General features: G+C 38.3%; 1 protein-coding gene across 1 annotated transcript in view; it reads right to left on the reverse strand.

Moving 5' to 3' along the window:
• Positions 1 to 21,098, reverse strand: part of LOC109405771 (cytochrome P450 4c21-like) — a 34,007-nt gene extending 12,909 nt beyond the window's left edge. The window contains exon 1 of the mRNA XM_062859052.1: positions 20,585 to 21,098. Within this exon, the coding sequence (XP_062715036.1) occupies positions 20,585 to 20,936 (352 nt within the window). The 5' untranslated portion in view covers positions 20,937 to 21,098. The remainder of the gene's footprint in view (positions 1 to 20,584) is intronic.
• Between the last annotated feature and the right edge of the window lie 210 nt (positions 21,099 to 21,308).

The raw sequence follows: 21,308 nt of genomic DNA on the forward strand, positions 1-21,308 counted from the left end.
TGATTTATTTCTCAGATTTCTCCAGGAATTACATAAGAGATTTCTCCAGGGTTCAGGGTGTTCCGTCAAGGTTTCAACTGGAGTTAAATCAGAAATTCCTCCAGATAGTTCTTTAATGATTCCTCCAGGAATTCCATCTGGGATTGATTCACGAAGTTCTTCATTCAATTCCTCCAGAAATTCCTTCAGAGATTTATCTAGAAATTTCTTCGTGGCTTATTGCAGAAATTTCATCAGGGATTTTTCTAAGATATTTTATCAGATTCCTCCAGCAGTTATTTCAGAGCAGCATCTAGTTTTTTAGTTTCTAAGAATTCCTTAAGATATTTGTTTGGGAATTCCTTGAGGAATTTCTGTTGAAGTTCCTGTAGGGAACTCTCTTGTAGTTCCTGCAGGGAATTCTCCTCAGATTCTGTGAGGCATTTCCTCAGATATTTCTTCACGGATTTCTTCAGGAACTTCTTCTGTGAATTCTTCAGGAATTTCTTCAAGGATGTCTTCTTGTAATTCTTGAGCGATTTCTTCTGGAATTCCTTGAGGAATTTCTAAAGGAAAAAAAAAGAAAGTTTCTTCAGGGATTCCTCCAGGAACTCTTCAGGGATTCCTTCAGATATTCCTTTAGGAACTCCTCCCAGAATTTCTTCATAAACTCTTTCATCGATCTTACCTTCAGAGACATCTCTTTGGATTCTTCGGAGAATCCTTCAAACATTTCTTCTTGGACTCCTCCAAAAGCTGGTTCAGGGATGTTCCTGAAAATTTTTCAGGAATATCTCTTGGACATACTGGAGGGATTTCTCCAAAAACTTCTTCAGGAATTTTTTCCCGAATTTCCACAGGGATATGTCCAAGAGTTCCTTCTGAGAATTCTTCAGGATCCCCTTTATGGATTTCTGAAGGAACTCTTTCAGGGATTTTTTCAGGAATTTCACCAGAAATTCTTTTAGGGATTCTTTCATTAATTTCAATAGCGATTCCTCTGAGATTTTCATCATGGATTCCTCCAGCAGCTGCTTCAGGGATTCCTATAGGATTTCTTTAATAATTTTCCCCAGAGATTTCTCCTGGAATCCTTTGTGGAATCTCACTTGAGGAACCTCCGCGAGGTTTTTCTTCTGGAATTCCTTGATAGATTTCTCAAGGAACTACTTCAGGAATTCCTTCAGAGATTTCTCTAGCGACTCCTCCAGAATTTTCTCCGTAAACTCCTTCAGAGCTTTCTCTTAGAATTCTTTGTGAAGAATTTATTCACGTACTTTTTCAGAGATTCTTCCTAGGAACTCTCCAGGAATTCCTTCGATGATTTTTGCGGGAGTTCTTTCAGGAATTCAGTCAGAAGTTTCTTCAGGGATATTCCAGAAGTTCTTCGAGAGATTTCTCCTGATATTGTTGGATACCCGGGCAAGAAAGAATTACAAAACAGTTGCAAGTTTTACAATTTAAAAAGATCTACTGAATGGTAAAATTGTTTGTTCAGATCAAAAATAATAACTGACATTGCTTAAACAAATAATTGAAGAATGTCAAATTTTGACATTACAATGGCAAACCAAGAACAACAAAATTTTATGTTGAGAATTGCAAAATATACCATTATTGAGTTATTGAAAACAGATCAGTTATTCGCCTGTCAACCAAAAAAAAATATCAAAGGTTACCATTACAATAACCAAAATAAAATTTTTGTCATAATGCTGCTCTTAATAAGTGCCTTAACTGTGATGGTTCATCAAACTCGTAAGAGGTCAACAATATCTCACCAATTGCAAAATTTGTTACATTCAGTACAGTAGTTATTCTTCCAAATTTGATAAATGACAAGTGAGTAGCATATTTTGATATGTTATCATATTGTGCTATTGACATGTTGTTTTATGCTCTTCATGAAGAACTCATGAATGACAAAATAATTTATGACAATAAGATTTGTTATTCTTTTGTTTTTGGTTTTCCATTCACCTCTACCCGGGTAGATTTCTTCAGGATCTCGTTTGGGGATTTCTTCTCAAATTCCTTCATGGAATACTTCAAGACCATGGATTTAAGCAAGAGCTCCTTAATGGACTCCTTCTGGGATTCCTCCAGGAATTTTCCAGGGATTCCTTTAGAAATCCCTCCTAGAATCCCTGAAGGGACTCTGGCTGGATTTCTTACAGAAATTAGCTCTGCAATTCCTTCAGGGATTTCTGCAGGAGTTTCTTCAAGGATTCACCAAGAGTGCTACAGGGATTTCTCATTGTTTTTTTTTTTCAGAAGTTCTTCAAAAATTTTATTTTTTGTAATACTTCAGAGATTTTCCCTGGAATTTTTTAGGGGATTTCTTCCGAAGTTCCTGGAGAATTTTCTCCTGTAATTACTGGAGAGATTTTTTCCAGGATCTCCTTCGGCGATTTTTTCAGAAAATTTTCGGAGATTCCTCCTGGCATTTCTTTTTTTTTTTTTTTATTTATTAATGTAATCCAACTGACTTTTTCAGTCTTATTGAATATTTTAAGCCTAATATATTCATACATGAATCATAAAAAAGCAGCAATATACCTTTTAAATACATGCACAATAAAACAAACATACATAAGCTTCACAAACTAAATATACAATCCATCATTTACAAGATACAACATTGAACTAAGCCTATCATTGATTCTGTAATATTTCTAACATTCTGGCCTCCAAGTTAAATTATGTCGTGGAACAAATTCCCTACATTTCACATATTTTGGCCATATTATTTGATTCAATGCTTTAGATTTCCACTTTTTATCGAGAGAAACTTTGAAAGAAATGTAATCAGGTGGCCTGCTATTGTTCCATTTCGAAACTAACTTTAGCACATCGATGCGTTCGGGAACGCTAGTACCCAGTACTCGTGAAACCATTATACGAACGTCGCACTCAGACACACTAGCATCAATGTTTGAAATAAACAATGACAGATCGTCGTCACTCTCCGCACGGTGTGATAGTTGATCATTTTCCACGTTGCTTACATTCATAACACTCGTATTGATCACATCGGACGGCAAGTTTGTCGAAACAGGTGTGGAATGCAGTACTTCGCAATCATTCGAAACAGCGGTTGGAGCAATTTTGGAAATCATCTCTAGTATTCCCGCCACAGCGATTTTAAGTTCTTTCACTTCGTCGTCGATGGGTTTGGGTTGGATCGTATCTACAGGTGAATCTGCCGCCGCTCGCTCGCTCGTTCTACGAAATCGGATCAAGCATGTATCGCACATCCAGACGATGTTTGTTTTTAGTGCCATCATACACAAGTCTTCTTCGTGTATACCAACACAATTGGCGTGGAACAAACACGCGCATTCTCCTTCACATACGCTATACAGGTCTTTTGCACCAATACTCAGAAGACATTTGTTGCAAATGCGCTCACTCGCCATTGTAATCGAAAAAACGCACCGACGTAATGTAATTAATTGGCTTTAAACGTCGATTTTTAAGGATTCCGCGAAGCAAGGACCAACAATTTTCTTAAATCGGTTTCAACGGATATCACATTAGACGCTAAAACATACAGGTCATTTTATGAGAAGCTACAACAGTTTGAAAATCAAAAACGTATCCGGAGCTATAACGTAAACAGCAATGTACACTCAATCCACTCAATCTTTGAGGATTTCTCCAAAAATTGCAGGAGGGATTTCCCCAGGAATTTCTTCAAAAATTCCGTCGTGAAGTCTTGGATTTCCTTTGGGACGCGCGTTGTTGTAAAAAGTACAACACTACCAAAAAATTTCGCTCGTTGTATACTGCGCGAGCGCGGTGCAGCTTCGGTTGCTTGATGGCGTGCATCCTGAAAGGTTAAGATTTATCCAAAAATTGCTCCAGGGATTTCTCCAGAAGCTAATCCAGCGACTTCTACAGTCAGGGATTCTTTGAAGAAGGCAATTTATCCTGTAATTCTCTGAGGAATTCTCCAGGGAGTTCTCAAGGAGTTACTTAATTTATTCATTCAAGAAGTTTTTCATTGATTTGTTCAAAAATTTCTTCAGGGATTCTTCCAGGAATTTCTTCTTGAATCTCTCAAGAAAATCTGTCAGAAGTTTCTCTTGGAGTTCAGAGATTTCTGTAGATGTTTTTTTTTTCCAGGGATTCCTTCATGAATACCATCAGAGATTTTTTTTTGACTTCATTGAGGGAATTCTCCTGAGATTTTTCCTGGAACTCCCTCACGGGCTCCATCAGCGACTTTTTCAGAAATTCCTGCAGTGTACACTAAACCCTCATGCTCTCTTGTGTTGAGAATCACTGTTCTTAAAGGACGACCATGTTGCAATATGGTATAAAGTATTCGCACATATGCTGGTTCTAGCTGGTTTTCCACTTACGATGCATACCGTATCATACGCCACTATGCTGCGACAGTTATGTCACTCACCACCATCGCCGTCGCCGTTCGTCCCTGGCCCAAGAAGGCAATCGCGAAGATCAAGTATTGAGTGGCGCTGGAGTGCTCTGCTCATGCTGCTCGTTTAGTAAGATAGATGCCATGCTACGATCTAAAGACGACGATTAGTTCTACCACGACTGACTGAGAAAGGGTGCGTTGATCGAACAGCTCACGCTCGCTCTGGGCTTTATCATCCATACCTGTCGGAATCGAGTTCGACCAGCAGAGCTCGGCGCGTAATGAAGAAGGCGTTGATTGTTTTGAGGGGATTTGCGATTTGCGCTGTATGATCCTGTCGCAGATCACATGTCTTGGGGTGAGTGTGGTGTTGAAGAGGTATTTAATGACCAAAATGCATTACGCGGCGAGTGGAGACTGCGCATAGAAAACGGTTTCACTTATTCTGTTCTCGTATGAATACCGAAAAGGCGACTCCATGCGAGAATGTTGCCCTGCAGCAGTCAATGCATTTATGCGCCTACCTAATACGTTCGGCGATGTCTGTGATATGATGCACTGTGGATTGAGTAGGTGAATGAACGTTTAAAGATCAACAGGTTGTTTGAGGTGCAATGCGCTAAACGCGAGTAGGCTATTTAATTGAATAAACTTTATAATTGGTGTTGATAGCTTAGATTGAAATCAGACTATTAAATCTGGATCTAACTGGAACAAAAAATATGAAAGTGAGCTGACAGCCTGCAGTGATTGTACATTTTCTGTTACTTTTTGCGAAGTTGAAACTTTGAACACAGGAAGCTGATTAATGCAAAGGCTGGCAGGTTGTCATTATTTTTTTTCTTGGCTGTCTCTACTTTATCCAACGTCTTGTTTCCGTTTCAATAGACTAAAAATAATGCATTGCTTTGCTCGTACAATTCAAATGTAAGTGGTTGATTTTTAAATAAAAAAATATGGACTTGGAACGATCATTCCGTTGTTTATTTTAGTTTAGTTTAGATTATTTAGATGAAAAGCCTACAGCAGAAATGGTAAACGTAAGACCATTTTGAAAATTGATTGATTGATTTATCTTTATTTGAGAGACTTTCAGCCCTTGGCTGGTTCGTCTCTCATTTTGAAAATTATCGAACCCATATCTTGGAACTTTTTGTAATGGACATTTTTTCACCTTTAGGCACGAACAAGGCCAGATTTTGACGGAGATGTCATTGTCCCTGACAGTTTAATGCACCTAGCACCTTCTTCTTGGCCTGCCTCACTTGAACTTAGTGTTCTTTGAGCACTTTCACAGTTATTAATTGACGGGCTTACTTTGTCTGCCATTGCGTGAATTTGTATATTGTGAGCAAGTCAAATACTATTCTCAAGAAAGTCGAGGAATGTTCCCAACCGGAACAAGAATCAAACACGCCGTCACCAGATTGGCGATCCAAAGCCTTATCCAAAAGGCTAACTGGAGACTAGACGTGTACGTCGCCGTCGCCGACGATTTTTCCACGCCACCGCCACCAGTTAAATTGACTCGGCGTGCCGCTGTTCATATTTTTCCACGCCGCCGAAAAAAATTTTCCACGCCGATAAGAAAACGACATAGGTTTTTTTTCTAGCCAACCTGTTTAAGTATGATACCAATTACAGTGGTAATTTTTAAATTGTTTCTTTTTTTTTTCTTTGTGCATATTAGGCATATTTTTCTGAAGTTCTTCTTGTGAATCTTTTGTATTTTTTTTCGCGATTTCATTTAATGATTTATTACAGCAATACTGTGAAGTTCCTCATTTATTATTTTTAAGTACTAAGCGAGACTCTTTTGAAAACCATAACGGATTATCAACAAAATTCTTGGCGATATTCTCTAAACACATTCTCTCACATATTCTTTGTATACCTCTTGGAAGATTTTCATGGCAGTTCACGAATGACATTCTTGGAGGCATATATTCCTTGAAATCTTAAGCAATTCCTATACAGGACCCTCCAGAAATTTCACCAAGAATTCTTCTAGAAGAATTCTTCAGAAGTTTCTCCAAGGATTCTTCAAAAGAAATCCGAATGTTCCTTTAGAAATATTTTTAGAGTTTCCTTTAATTCCTCCATATTTTTTTCAAAGAACTTCTGTGGCGGGTTTATTATAAATTCCATTAAATAGTTCACGTAAAAAAGGTCCATTCTTCCAGAGCTTTTTCTATAAATTTCTTCATGGAGTTTCCCCAGTAAATTCTCCAGAAATTCTTCCATTATTTTGTTTAGTGATTTCAGTAGATATTCTTTGTGATTTTGCAAAAAAAAACAATCATATAGAGATTCTTCCATGAATTCCCCCGGATATTCCTCCATATTTTTCACCAGAAAATCCTCCTGAAATTCTTTCAAAGAAACCATTATCATTTTTTATTCGGATTCTTTAAGAAATTTATAAACATCTTCAGCAACAATTCCTAGAAAGTTTAACATAAGGAAACATACCTGTTTCCGGCCGTTTTGAACATATTATTGAACTCAAAATTGGCCTCAAATCTTTTCCAATCTGAAACTGAAATATTAGACCAAGTTTTAAGCATTTTGGTCGACAAAAACCCCTCATGACGAAAAGAACAAACCTGCCGATAATACCATTGGTCACCTTATATTTCTTTGGAAATTTATATAAACCTTTGCAAATAAAGTATTCCTCCAGACATTCTTTCAGGGATTCCTTTAAAAATATGTTCATTAATTCCTCCTGGATTTTTTTTTGGACCTTCCCTATGAATTTTGCTTAGAAATTTCTCTTGCAATTTTTCTAAATATTTATTAATAAATCCTTGTAGAGATTCAATCAAGGGTTTTTAAGGGAGAGTTTTCAGCAATTTCTTTAGCAACTCTTTCTAGAACTATTTCAGAAAATTCTCTGGGATACTTTCACATAATATTGCAAGGAACCGTTCAAGAACATCTCCAGAGATTTCTTCAGGATTTGGAAAGACAATTTATTCAGAAATTCCTCAATGGGTTCTTCTTAGAAATTCTTCCATGGACTTTATCTAAGTCTTACTAAGGAATTCCTTCTGAAATAGCACTTAAGACTCCTTCAGAGTTTTTAATGGTTGTCAGTAAAAGATTACCTAAAACATTTTTCCACGTGTTTTTTTCATTTTCAGAATTTTTAGAGCGGTTCGTTCTGTTCCTTTGAGATATTCCTCCAAAGATATTTACAGAAGTATTTTATGAAATAACATAAACAATGTTGGTGTTACTCTTTGAGGGTTACCTGAAGGAAATTTTAAAGAAATGTTTAAAAAATTTCCTGATGAGATTTAATTTAATTGAAATTATTTCAGAAAAAATCATTGGAGGAGGTCCTGCAGAAGTCTCTGGAGAATACCTGGAGGAACTTGAGATTTGCCACAAAAGTTCAGTTAATTGGATGCAGTGGCTTAATTTCCCCAACAGAGGAGTAGAAAAAAAAAACTCTCCAGATAGCTTTAGTGGATTTTTTTAGCAGAATTTTATGAGAAATTTTTGGAAAAATTCAAAGAAAAAATCCTGGAGAAGTTTCTGAGAAAATCCTTGAAGGTATTTCTGGAGTACATCCCCTAGAAATGTCTGTATTAAATCATGAAGAAGTTTTAAAGTAATCTTTGAAAAAAAAAACTGCATAAATACTGGAAGAATTCTTGAATAAATCTCCTAATGAATTTTTGACATACTTCTGGATTCTTGAAAGAAGTTCTTGCACAATGTCTGGATGATATTAGTGCATGGAAATCCCTGATACAATTTCCCTAGAGGAACTTGTGAAGTAGGGTGCCTGTATCAGTTATCGCACTACCTAAGGAAAACTATGTGTACAAAACTAAGAAGAAGACCGACGAATATCGTCGATATGTCAAATAATTGATTAGTTTCTATAGTTTACACGAAAAATAAAGAAAAGGAGCCAAAACTACTTTTAGTATTTATTACGACGTGTGCCAATGATAGGAACCCTGTTCCAGTTATGGACACATTTTTTTTTTATTTTCTTCGCACTATTTGCATGCATTTCCTATAGGATTGACCATAACTGGTACACTATGGCGAAATAGGGTGCCGAAATTATAAGGAAAATGATTGATTTCTATCATAATTTTAGCAAACTAATAAGTTTGAATGATAGCAATCATTCTTTGTGAGTGTGATCTTTTGTTCACATTGCCTATTCTTAAAAAAAAATGGTAAAAAAAATCTAAAAATGTTATTTTTTTAAAAGGAATCTCTGAAGCTATGCGCGAAAATCTGGATAATGCTGTGCAGTAATTCCGAGAAGAATCTCTTGAGATATTCCTGGAGAAACGTTGAGAAATAAATCCTGAAGTGATTTCTAAGGGAACTCCTTTAGAAAAAAAATCTGAAAGAATCCCTGAAGGAAAGTTGAATATCTAAGGATCTTCTAGAACAGCTATGGTAGATTATGCACGAATACGGATTCCCGGATAAACTGACACGATTGATCAAGGCGACGATGGATCGAGTGATGTGCGTAGTTCAAGTATCAGGGACACTCTCAAGTCCCTTCGAATCTCGCAGAGGGTTACGGCAAGGTGATGGTCTTTCGTGCTTGCTGTTCAACTTTGCTTTAGAGGGTGTAATAAGGAGAGCGGGGATAAACACGAGTGGAACGATTTTCACGAAGTCCGTTCAGCTGCTTGGTTTCGCTGATGATATAGATATTATTGCTCGTAAATTTGAAACGATGGCGGAATCGTACATCCAACTAAAGAGTGAAGCCAGGCGAATCGGATTAGTCATTAATGTGTCGAAGACAAAGTTCATGATGGCAAAGGGCTCCAGGGAGGAATCAGCGCGCCCGCCACCCCGAATTTATATCGACGGTGATGAAATCGAGGCGGTTGAAGAATTCGTGTACTTGGGCTTACTGGTGACCGCCGACAACGACACCAGCAGAGAAATTCAGAGGCGCATTGTGGCAGGAAATCGTGCTTACTTTGGACTCCGCAGAACTCTACGATCGAATAAAGTTCGCCGTAACACGAAGTTATCTATCTACAAGACGCTGATTAGACCGGTTGTCCTTTATGGACACGAAACATGGACCCTACGTGCAGGCCCAACGCGCCCTTGCAGTTTCGAACGCAAGGTGTTGCGTACCATCTACGGCGGAGTGCAGATGGAAGACAGGACTTGGAGCACACGAGTGAACCAAGAGCCGCATCAGCTGCTGAGAGAACCAACTTTCGTCCACAGCGCGAAAAACGGAATGCTACGGTGGGCGGGTTACGTCATCAGAAGCCGGATAGCAACCCAACTAAAATGGTTCTCGAGAGTGATCCGACCGGTACAAGAAGACGTGGTGCGCAACGAGCTAGGTGGGTCGATCAAGTAGAGGACGATCTGCGGACCTTTCGCAGAGTGCGGAACTGGAGACACACAGCCATGGGCCGAGTAGAATGGAGACGACTCTTATGTACAGCAGAGGACGCTCAGGCCTTAGCCTGACCTGTAAGGTTAATACGATTAATGATGCAAATATATCCCATAGCGACTGAAAAAGCAAAATTTATCCAGAAATGCACAAGCAAACGCATCATCACATCAAGCTGCAATATAATAGTTTCAATAGATTGAAATTATAACGTGTCACCCTCTGTCGCTTGCTGCAAGAACACCCCCACGCTTCGATAGTGCAAGCAATTGCATGCCAATCCCGTCTAATAAGCTCACGCTTCTTCAGCCGGTATAATGTGCGGTTTTACGTGCGTGCCCCTACACCGGAAAATAACATGACCGGCAAAATGTGGTTGCACGCAGTCGGCTTGTTAAGAAGCTGACTGACTGTCTGTGTGCTACATCTAGGTAGCAACAATTAAATTGCGTTAAACGATTGTAAACGGTTTGCAATACGGAGCAAATTGGTAGCAATGAGGTGGGTAAATTTCAATTCGGAATCAGGACACGGTGCTGATGGCTAATTCGAATTGGACTTCTAGAGTGCTCAAACAGTAGCTTTATACCTATTTATAATCTACATGAAAATATGTTTAAAGCTATCAGATCCTTCTTATTAATGAAGACTGGCTTCCATCTACTTTCTTTCATTTTAGCATATACAACACGTACTCAAGAGTTTGGCCTCTTGAGCCCATATATTCTTCGATTTACGACTGTTGATAATTATGTTTGGAGGTTATAAGGATAAGTGACATTTCCACACAAACACTATAGTGTTGTTAGTCGTCGTGTAAACGTTTGTTTGTCTTCTACCAGTTAACCTCAAAAACCAACGTGATCAAACACTCATATTTATTTTTTTTTTCGAGACGACATATGAAAGCTTACTTATCTTATACCATAATTGTGAGCAACGCGTATTGATGTGTATTTGTTTTCTTTCAAACACACACCTATACATCTACAAAAAGGTCACCCATACAATTGGGCGTGATAACCTTAATGGATTTTGGAGGAATAGCTCAAAAACGGATTCTTAAATTTTCATCCGACGTTTCTGTCGCAATATTACACCTTCTTCAAGGAATTTACAATGCTGCTCCGTTCTATCGTCATTATGAGCCCACAGCATACTTAAGCTACATTTGTCCCAGATGTATCGTCTGGCGCCAGCCGTGGTTTTTTTTTTTTAAATTTTAAAAATGTATTGATTTTTTGAAAGAGTTTATTTTCTGAGTCACTATGATTTTTTCCAGATTATTAGAACTTAATTTTGGTACCTAAACTTGAATATGAAGAGATTTTTTGAAATCACCTTTTGACAGCTGAGCAACTGCTTGACAGCTCCGCCCAGTACAAAACGCGACGAGGAGTGATTCGACAAATCGCTCCCATACAAACTTCAAATTGATTTTTAAATAGGTTCCCGGGCACCAAAATTCATGGAAATTTTGATTTCGACTTAGTTTGGTATGCAGATTCAGAATATGGAATTATCTCAACACCACTAAAGAAGCTAATTTGCGACGGATTTAAATAAACTACGGCTCATTTAAAAGGTAATATGTCAGAGAAACTTTAAACCTCGCTTTATACATGATTAAGGCTAAACTTTCCCAAAATATTTGTATGTAAACTTGTAAGTTGCAACATTTTCTAAAAAATAAATTTAAACGTACGGCACTGTCATTGGAAATTGGGTCAATTAAATTTTAACATAAAAATGGTAATAGGGTCTTGCACCATTTGGGCAGGTGTTCCTATTTTGGGCACTTGCCGCTATAACTAAGTCAATTTCAAGCGGATTGATTTGAACCTTTGTATAGAGTTAGGCACGTACAGTATCTAACTCTATACAAAATCTCAAATCAATCGGTTTGAAATTGACTTAGTTATAACGGCAAGTGCCCAAAATAGGTACACCTGCCCAAATGGTACAAGACCCTATATCCTTTTTTCTAGAAGCTTTCAATTTCTTGGGATTCAATTGGGAAAAATCTTGGCCATTTTGCATGCGATTTAACTGATATGATGGGGTCTCCAATAAGTAAACCAGTGTTAGGAATTTTATTGCGAGTCACTGAGTGGTCTATATTCAGCTTGGGCTATTGCTACACTCGACGAATGTAACAAACCGTGAACAACGTGCTCTATAACGCTTCACAAAATGCTAAGAACTCATTCTCTTTCCCTGTTCGATACGAGAGTGCAATAAAGAAAAAGGATGCTCAGCGACGTTAATGAAAGCGAAGCATTCGGAAGCAATATTTTTTTGTCAGAATAGTGTCATAACTCTTGATTTTTATGGCAACGCAACCTGCAACATCATTCCTTTGCAACTCTTCGAGAGAACAAAGTGAAACATGGTAATTGAAGCAGAACCAACAGAAGGGAAGAAAAATTGTCGGGTGGTTTATTTATCACTTCGTCTTTCAAACACTGAAGTAAGTAAAAAACAGCTATTTTGCTTTGAAAGAAGGAAGTTAAAGTGTGCGGCTCTGTGGTCGTGCGGCTAGGGTCACCAAGCTCTTAGTAGCATCGTGCTGAGGAGCGTGGGTTCGATTCCCGCCGCAGCTGTCAGGAAAAGTTTTCGGCTGTGCCACTGGGCGTTGCATGCTAGTCCGTTGTCTAGTGTCGTGCTTCCTTCAAAGAGCGAAAAAAGCTCACTGGAAGCATTGAACGTGTCCGTGTCTTTAAAAAAAAAAAAGTGGTTGGCACTGAGTATTATGTATACAAATTACATTTTCCAGGGGCATGGCATTTGACAGAGAGTTCAGAGGGTTTGAAGAAGTTTGAGAGGGTTCTATGAGGTTTCCGAAGCCTTTCAAGATGTTCCAAGCAGTTTTATGGGCAATTCAGAGAGATTCAGGGGTCCCAGAATAATTGCCGGAAATTTTACGGGGTTCTAGGATGATTTTAGTGTGCTGCAGCTGGACTTCCCACTGGACTGGAACCAAATAACTACAAGATACTAGGAATCTTACAGTAAATTTTAGTGTAAATTCCGGAAGAAATTCTCCACAAAACAGACATTTTGGTATCTGTGAAGGATTTTTAGAAGAAATCCGAAAGAAATCCCGAAAGGTAATGCATTTTCAATTTTCATAGAATTTATTGAAATGATCCTATGAGGTATTCCAGGAGACATTTCGGAAGGAGTTCTGAAAGAAATTCAGAGTAAAATCCTAAATCCCGATAGCAATTCCCAAAAGAGAATCGTGTGAAAGTGCCATTGGAAATTTTGTGAAAATTATATGGATGAATTAATTGATACATTGAAGGTGGAATCAAGCATTCATTTAGAAAACTGGTAAAAATTTCGGGAGATATGACTACAGGAGTTTTGGAAACAAAATACTCGGTAGATTCCCAGGACAAGTTTTCGTGCAAATTAAAATTGTTATTGTGCATTTTTGACAAACGATTCTATCAAAATCCATGTAGTCCATTGATCGAACCACTAAATGAAGCACTGACAATATTTTGACGAAACCTGAAAATATTAACCCGTTAACCACCGACAAACCGACGTGCCCGTTCACATACATTTCATAATTTTGCTTGGCAAGAGATCCTCCTTCCAATCACTAGCTACATCTGTACGATGATATACACTGCTTCATTTTTATGTGTACGTGAGAACAGGAGCATTAAAATATCAAATTATTTTACTTTTTTTCGAAGTTATAACCATCTCCCGTCTACCCCCGTTGGTTTGAACGACACCTCATGCAAACCAACGGGGTTTATTTTTTGATTTGAACTTCTAGAAACCCTGTGAGCATCAAGAAACACACTGCTAGTAACCTTATATGCTGTTTTGTTTTGATTCTGCGTTCCGTTTCACCCCGTTCCATGAGCAAAGTGACGTTTGAACCATTTTTAGTTTAAACGACGTACAGATTAGCGGGGGTCAAGTTGAAAAGTATTCAGATTAGAAGCAGGCAAAACAACGCGGGTAGACGGTATTTTTTTTATCTGTATTAATGAGATTTTTAGCCTTGGGCTAGTTCATCTCGGGACCCACGCTTTACTTCCCTTCCAAAGGAAGAACTCACATTTTGTGAGTTTGTCGGGAGTGGGATTCGATCCCAGGTCCTCGGCGTGATAGTCAAAGGTAGACGGTATTAATGTTTTGTGCAATAAGAAGACATGTCGATATAGACGTTGAAAAGCAAATTCAACCGCTGAAACTTTTTTTAATTGGGATATTTTAGTAGGTGACCTATTGATTATCTTGTATCATATGAAGGAATAACACTGAACAGTTCCATTGCAATGTTATTTATTATTCCTATTGATGCGACAGAAATAAGAGTGTATGTTATGTTTACATCGATCAGCTGGAAAATTTTGCGCTGTTTCATGACATCTTCTTCGAGATTTCTTTTGTCAGAAGGACGAAAATGACAAAACGAGTAACGATTTCCATACGGGTTTGGATTCAATTTTCTTGACAACCTATGACACAGAGTGTCACGTAGGTTTGTCGGTGCGTAAACACCCGGGACCAGGCCCGTGCACAGAAGTGGCGCCAAGGGAGGGGGTTTTCCCAATTTCGGCAAAAGGCGGAGGGGCACCTAGTGTATGAAGCGTGGGTAATGGGGGGGGGGGGGGCTTAACACCCAACCCAAATCCCCCACCCCACTTGTGCACGGGCTTGCACGGGACGATCTACTTTTGGTAGAAATGCAACATTTTCTTTGTTTTAAAACATTTTACCTTGGAGTCTTGTTGATGAATAGTTGTGCTAAGAAGTGCATGGTACCACCCTCTCTTTGCATTTCCCCCTTTTGCTGAGAGCCGAAAATACGTGGCTTTTTTGTATTTTTTATAAATTCTACATGGTTTTGCTCAAACATCATCGTTTTACTAATCATTAATAGTTTTGACTGATCCTTGACAGGCAATGTATCACTACCCATCATAGTCTACTGAAGTTTTCATCCCAACAAAAAAAGTTCAACTTTAACATAACTTCATCCCAAATCCAACATTATAAACCAAATTTTGTACACGATGAACACAGCATAGTCTACGATACTTAAAAAACCTCAAAGCCCTAGAAAATTCATGGTACATGAATTGGGTATTCTAGGTCATCCAAACTACTATGGAATTTATTTTCTTAAGATCTACTGAACTAATGCTTTTGCTACGTTCATGAGATGTTCCAGGCTTTCAAAGTATTCTGGAATTAGGGCCTTCAAGGTCTGCTGACTCTACTCTTGTTTTTGTTCATTCTGTCGGTATAATTCTTTCACGACTGTGTCTGTTGCACCGCATATTACCAGTTTCTCTATGTGTTACATGTTGGGTTTCCACTTACATATAAATGAACCCCAATGTATTTTGAAGTATGGGTTTTGCAATATCTGTAAATCTTTGGATATTTTTATTGCACCGAATACTCGCGAAATATAATAATCGCTACTCTTAGAGCCTCAATTCTGATAACTTAGCAACATTCCCTTGGTGATCTAGATCATCCAAACTATTCTGGATTTGAGATCTTCAAGCTCTACATGCTCTACTCTTGTATTTATCTCTTTACTTTATCGGTGTAAATCTTTCGCGATTATTTCTGTCGTATCTCGTAATATTACGAGAATCTCTTTGTGTTGTTATTTGTGCGTCCACTGGCATACAAATGATCTTCAGAGTATTTTGAAGAATGGATCGTTGAATCAGTATATCTCAGCACATTTTCATTGTAGCGAATGCTCCCCGAATATAATTGTCAGACATGAAGCAAAACAAAGATGAATTCAAGTAAAATGTGTTTGAGAGCGGATTAACTATCAATAGAAAAAGAGATTTTCAAATATTAGGGTAAATCTCCAATTGTTGTACGGCTAAAAATTCGACAATTATTGCACACCCCATAAGAAAAGCACGGAGTGTGCAACAATAGGCGAGTTTTAGGCCGTGCAACAATTGGCAAATTACCCTATTAGGCTTTTTTTTAGGGAGTTTTTCCAATCACAGAAATCACAAATGGTATGTTTTGAGTGTTGAGTTGCTACAGGGAATCCTCCAGAAATGCCTCCAGAAATTATTCAAAGAATTCCTTCAAGAAATCTCCCATGAAATCTCCCAGAAATTTCTCCAGGTTATTCTTGGAAAATTCCTCCAGCAATCACTCCAGGGATTCCACCGCGAATTCCTTCAGGGATTTCTCCAGAAGTTTCCAAAGGAATTCCTCCATAAATTACTTGTCTAGGAACTCCTTCATTCCTCAACGAATACTCCCAGAAATTCATTGAGAAATACCTCTATGAATTCCTCACATAACATAAGTGGAACTCCATGGTCAGAGCGAAGGAAAAAGTTGTATCCTTTTCCAGCACGCGAAACTGTTATATCTTTCATAAAAGGCGTCGAACTGTCACTTTTTTTGGTAAACAAAAAACATCTGATCCAACCAGTATTCCAGTTTTGGCAAAGAATACAGGAATGAAGATTGGCATATGAGATATGCGCAAAACTAGCTGCTGGAAATCCACTTATTCATGTTGTTATAAATTCATTGAAATTTTCGAAATAAAATATCCACGTTCCACATATCGATCTCTCTTCATATTTAAAGCCATAAAACGTACTTTCGACTTGAGTTTACAAAGTTTTATTACAATTTATGTCCTGTTTTAGATTTCCACGTGCTGCCAGTCTAGATCTATGAGGTCTTTGTTTTACTTCACAGCAATGAAAAATGGTATACATGCTGAAAAATAGTATGGCAATAATGTTATAATGCATTTGACATTTCGGTGCCCTGTATACCAGCGTACGAACTCGGAAAAGCATCAACTTTTTGAGCCAGAGTTCCACTTATGTTATGTGAATTCCTCCTAGAAATCCTTCAGAAATTCATACAGAAAGTTTTCTAAAAAAAATCATAAAGAAAACCATTTAAGAAATCTTCCAAGAATTCCGACAAAGAATACCCCAGGAAATTCTCCTAGAATTCCTTGAAGAAATATTCCAGAAATCACTCCAAAAATACCCCCAGGAACTTGTCAAAGAATCCCTCTAGAAAGTTCTCAAGGAATTTCTCAAGGGCTCATACAGAAATTGCTCCAGGGTACTCCAAGAACTCTTCCGGAAATTCCTCAAGGATTTCCTTCTGGAATTACTTCAGGAATTACTCCAGGAGTTTGTCCATAAAGTCCTAAAGAAATTCCTTCACAAATTCCTCCAGCGATTCCTGCAGGAATGCTATTGGAATTGCTCCAAGAATACTTTCAGGGTTTTGTTTAGATTTTTCTCAAGAACTTCTCCACAAAATCCTCCAGAAATTACTCTAGCAAAATTTACTCTAGCAATTCCTCCAGAAATTGTTATTGGAATTAATCCAGAAATACCTTCCGCATTCCGCCAGATATCCCAACAAAAAAATCTGCACAAATTTCTCAAAGACTGCTGCCAGAAATTCTTCCAAGAATCCACAGGAATTTTCCCTGGATCTTCCACCAGACTTTTGCCAAGAGTTTTTTTTATGACAAAAAAAAATCTTTCTCTACGTATCACAGTAGTAGTTTTTTTGACCACCATCGTCAGCACCACGGTTATGTTGAGTACAAAAAGCGAGACTTTTCCAACGTGTTGTACAAAATACAACAGCGCGATCGCTCAAAGTGCTTGAAGTTCATATGGCAAAACGTGGTCAAATGTATGCAGAAATTTTAAGTTTTTGATTTTTGCTGCTAGGTGGCGCTGTAAGCTTTTAATCATAAAACCCTTTGGTATTACTGAAGGTGGCTATAAGTTTGTCGAAGACCGCAAAGTGATCCGACGCCTGCGAGAAAAGTTATGCCCTAGATAAAATAAGGCTAGACATTATAGTTGTTTTTCCAGTGCATGTAAAGGAATAATATCAATGATGAAATCTCAATAGGTGAATCTTGCGGAAGCAAACGATCCCTCCGCATCTGGTGGCAGGAATGAGAACCCTATGAAAAGCGTGTCTCTTCCAAAATTTGCCATGGCGCAGCATAGGCAAAGTGCACTTTTTTCACTTTTTCTTATCGAATTCCGCATCGTAGAGAAACAAACGAGCACTTTCTGAAAAGAAAATCTAATTCTCTTTCAGATGCGCTTAGATCCGGTAGGTACTTACGAACAACTTAAGTAATTAATTTGAGGAGCTCTTGCTATGCCTCCGGCGGGCAATCTTCCGGATTTTTTGTTAGCTGGCCAATCCGGTGTCTGTCACCGTGGGCATCGAGATGATAATAGAAGCCATTACCAATGGAAAATAGCAACCACCAAGGCAAAATATGAGTTAATTTTGAAAACGAAAAATTGATTTTTTCATGTAAACAAATGATTTTCACCTTAGGGGCCGTCCATATACCACGTGGACAGAAAATTCATGTTTTTGACCCCCTCCCCCCTCCCCGTGGACAAGCGTGGACTTTTCATTGACCCCTACCCCCCTCCCCCAATGTCCACGTGGACATCCGAAAAAAATGTTTTTTATCATATTTCTAAAATAAATAAAAAAAATAATTTTGAAAGTTTTTTTTTAGTATTGTATTTTTTTCTTCGTAAAAAATGTCTTAAATATAATTGAACACTTTATAAAATATAAATATTCTATAGCTTTAACATAGAATACAAACAAGTAGCACAAAATAGGTACCTACAAGTTTTCAACATTGTTTTCAATTGAGCCTAATGTTTGTGACAGTGTGGGCTCAATTCTTGCTCCAGATGGTGAAAATTTTTTCGTCAAATGGAAAATTTTTCATTGTGTGTTTTTCGTGTAATGTCCATCGCCTAATTTAAGTGATTGTTAAATGTTTAGTCTGTACAGCCTCTGGTTGAAGACGGTGGTTTTTATAATGTTTGTTCAATCTATGATTGTCTGATTGTTTGTTGAGATAAGGTAGTTTTAAATATTAGAGTTTTGTTGAGATAATATTATATTATTTGGATTCTTACAAAAAGCAAGACAAGCAACTAAATTGAATTGCTGCGGTTAAACTTCAATGTCCATTAGAAACATCTCAAATTTTAAAGAAACATACAAAAAAAGTTTTTGAGATAAGCCTGCAAATCCCTTCATATACTTTGAAAGTAGTTTAAAAAGTTGATATGAAATTTCGAAAAATAAGTGTAGAATTAGCATAAGTTAAAATACACATAAAAAAAAACACAAAAAAAAAATTTCGAAAAATCCATACAGAACTTCAATGAAAATTTTCTGCCTGAAGCACCAACAATTGCATGGTCTACACTCCATTTCAAATCTCATGAATATTCCTCGGTGAAGAAAACTAAGTAATTAGAAATTCTGATAATTTAAAACAAATAAGTCTGTGAATCAATACCATGATTTTTTTTCCTTGAAGAAGTAACTTACAACTAAAAGTTAATGTATAATAATATGTATGAAAGAACTGCTGAAGAGAATCTCATCAATAATGCGACATAATTTGTTTCGTTTGTAGATTCTTGTTTCCTAATTTATGTGTCAATGTTGTCCACGTGGACATTTGACGAACCCCCACCCCCCTCTCCATGGACAAGCGTGGATTTTTCGCTAACCCCCTCCCCCTCTAAGCTGTCCACGTGGTATATGGACGGCCCCTTATCTCACTTAGCGCCTCTACAATTGGGGGTGTTCCGAATTCACCTATACATACTCCGCCTCACGTTGCCTAGGGTATAAATTTTCTCGTAGGCGTCGGATCACTATGCGGTCTTCGATAAAGTTATTTGACATATAGTCACCTACAATAATACCAAAGGGTACTATGATTAAACGCTTATAGCGGCACCTAGCGGCAAAAAATCGAAAACTTAAAATACCTGCATACATTTGCCCAAGTTTTTCCATACAAACTTCAAGCACTTTGAGCGCCCCTTTAGGCTTAATTGATTTTGCTCAAATTTTGAACGTACCTTCTGGGAGTCCAGAACAACCGATTCATGAGGTAAGGCATTTTTCAAAAAAAATATATTTCATATAAGTGAGGGCCACCCTTATCTATAGCTTTGCTGAGCATTGTAAAACCGGTAAAATTGAAACAAAAAAGTTTGCAAAAAGAAAATCGGGTTAAGTACTGTTGACAGATATGTATTTCGACCTCAACTGTAAGGTCGTCTTCAGAGTCTCGTACTTGACTCGACCTTACAGTTTAGGTCGAAATACGTATCTGTCAAAGGATGCAAATTCTTAGTGGAATTAAAAGGAAAACTACTTAACCCGATTTTCCTTTAACTTACAAGTCCACTTACACGCCTAAGTTCATCATCATCAAAAAAGTTTATCAAATCTTTTATTGGATTCATTTTAACTTATACTACTTTTTCTCAAAATAGACATGGTTGAATGTCATTTTCCTCTGAATAAGTGCATAGTCACATTTTTTTCTATTCAGCTCTTATCACTCCTGTTGCTTTTTGAATTCACATTCTTACAGACATGAGTCTTGTTGATTCACATTAGTGCTATTGTGGGACATATCACTTTTTCTGGAAACATTGACTGTAAGAATTGATTACAATTGATCACGTCACGTCGAATACCTTCAATGCAGCCATAAGCTTGCTAAATGCCTCATGTTTCATAACTGCAAACATTCCGCAGTAATTTCATCACCACTTGATGCGGAACGATTTCAAAACAAATATCACCAAAACACGAAAACGTACTTATTATTGTCCTCGAATGTCAGTCCCTTATCACATCAACATAGCAGTGTAATTTTCATCAACCACATCCCGCCACCAAGCGTGCTCCAAAACGCAATCGATAAAAAAGGCTCCACCTACATGGCGCAGTCAGCAGCCCGGATCCCATCCGCGTGAAATCGTACACGTACGGCTTGTCCATGCTGGCACTGTTGCACAACACCTTCTGGATCAAATCCGGATGCGTCGGACAGATCACCTTAATCGGCCCGAAACTGATTTTGAAAATGCGCTTATACTCCCGGAACACCCTGTTGATGCTGACGAAAATCTCGTACGAATTCTTCTGCGCAAAGTCCAACCCATTTCCGAAGAAAAACCTAAGCGGTTCCACTTCCGGAATGTTCCGCGCAAACCCGAACCGTATCCGGCAGTAGATGTACAACGCCAACCAGATCCCACCCAGGAGGGCCAACGTGATGAGCAGGGCCATATCTATCGATCGACGACGATGGACGCGATTATCAGGAGGTGAACGCGGCGCACGCGCACATACGATGTTATTGTGGCTAGTCACGAAAAGAACGGTTTAACCGCGCCAATGGCCGAGGAAAAACTAACTCAAGACTCAAGAATCGGTCTGCCTGCCCACCATCAGCCGTCGAGACGGCTGGGTTGGTTGGCTAGTCCAAGCATGGGCCGCCTTGCGCTAGTCCTACCTGGTGGGCTGGCTGGACTTGGTAGTGAAAGCATCACCGGCTGGAAAAGCGCAGCGCACGGTGGTTCAATGTTTAATATGAAGCCTCTTTTCTTGAACTGGGCTAAGATTGTATGTTGGATTTATGAACCAGTTAGACATGGGGAC

Source organism: Aedes albopictus, chromosome 3, assembly GCF_035046485.1.
Source record: "Aedes albopictus strain Foshan chromosome 3, AalbF5, whole genome shotgun sequence".
Lineage (NCBI taxonomy): Eukaryota > Metazoa > Arthropoda > Insecta > Diptera > Culicidae > Aedes > Aedes albopictus.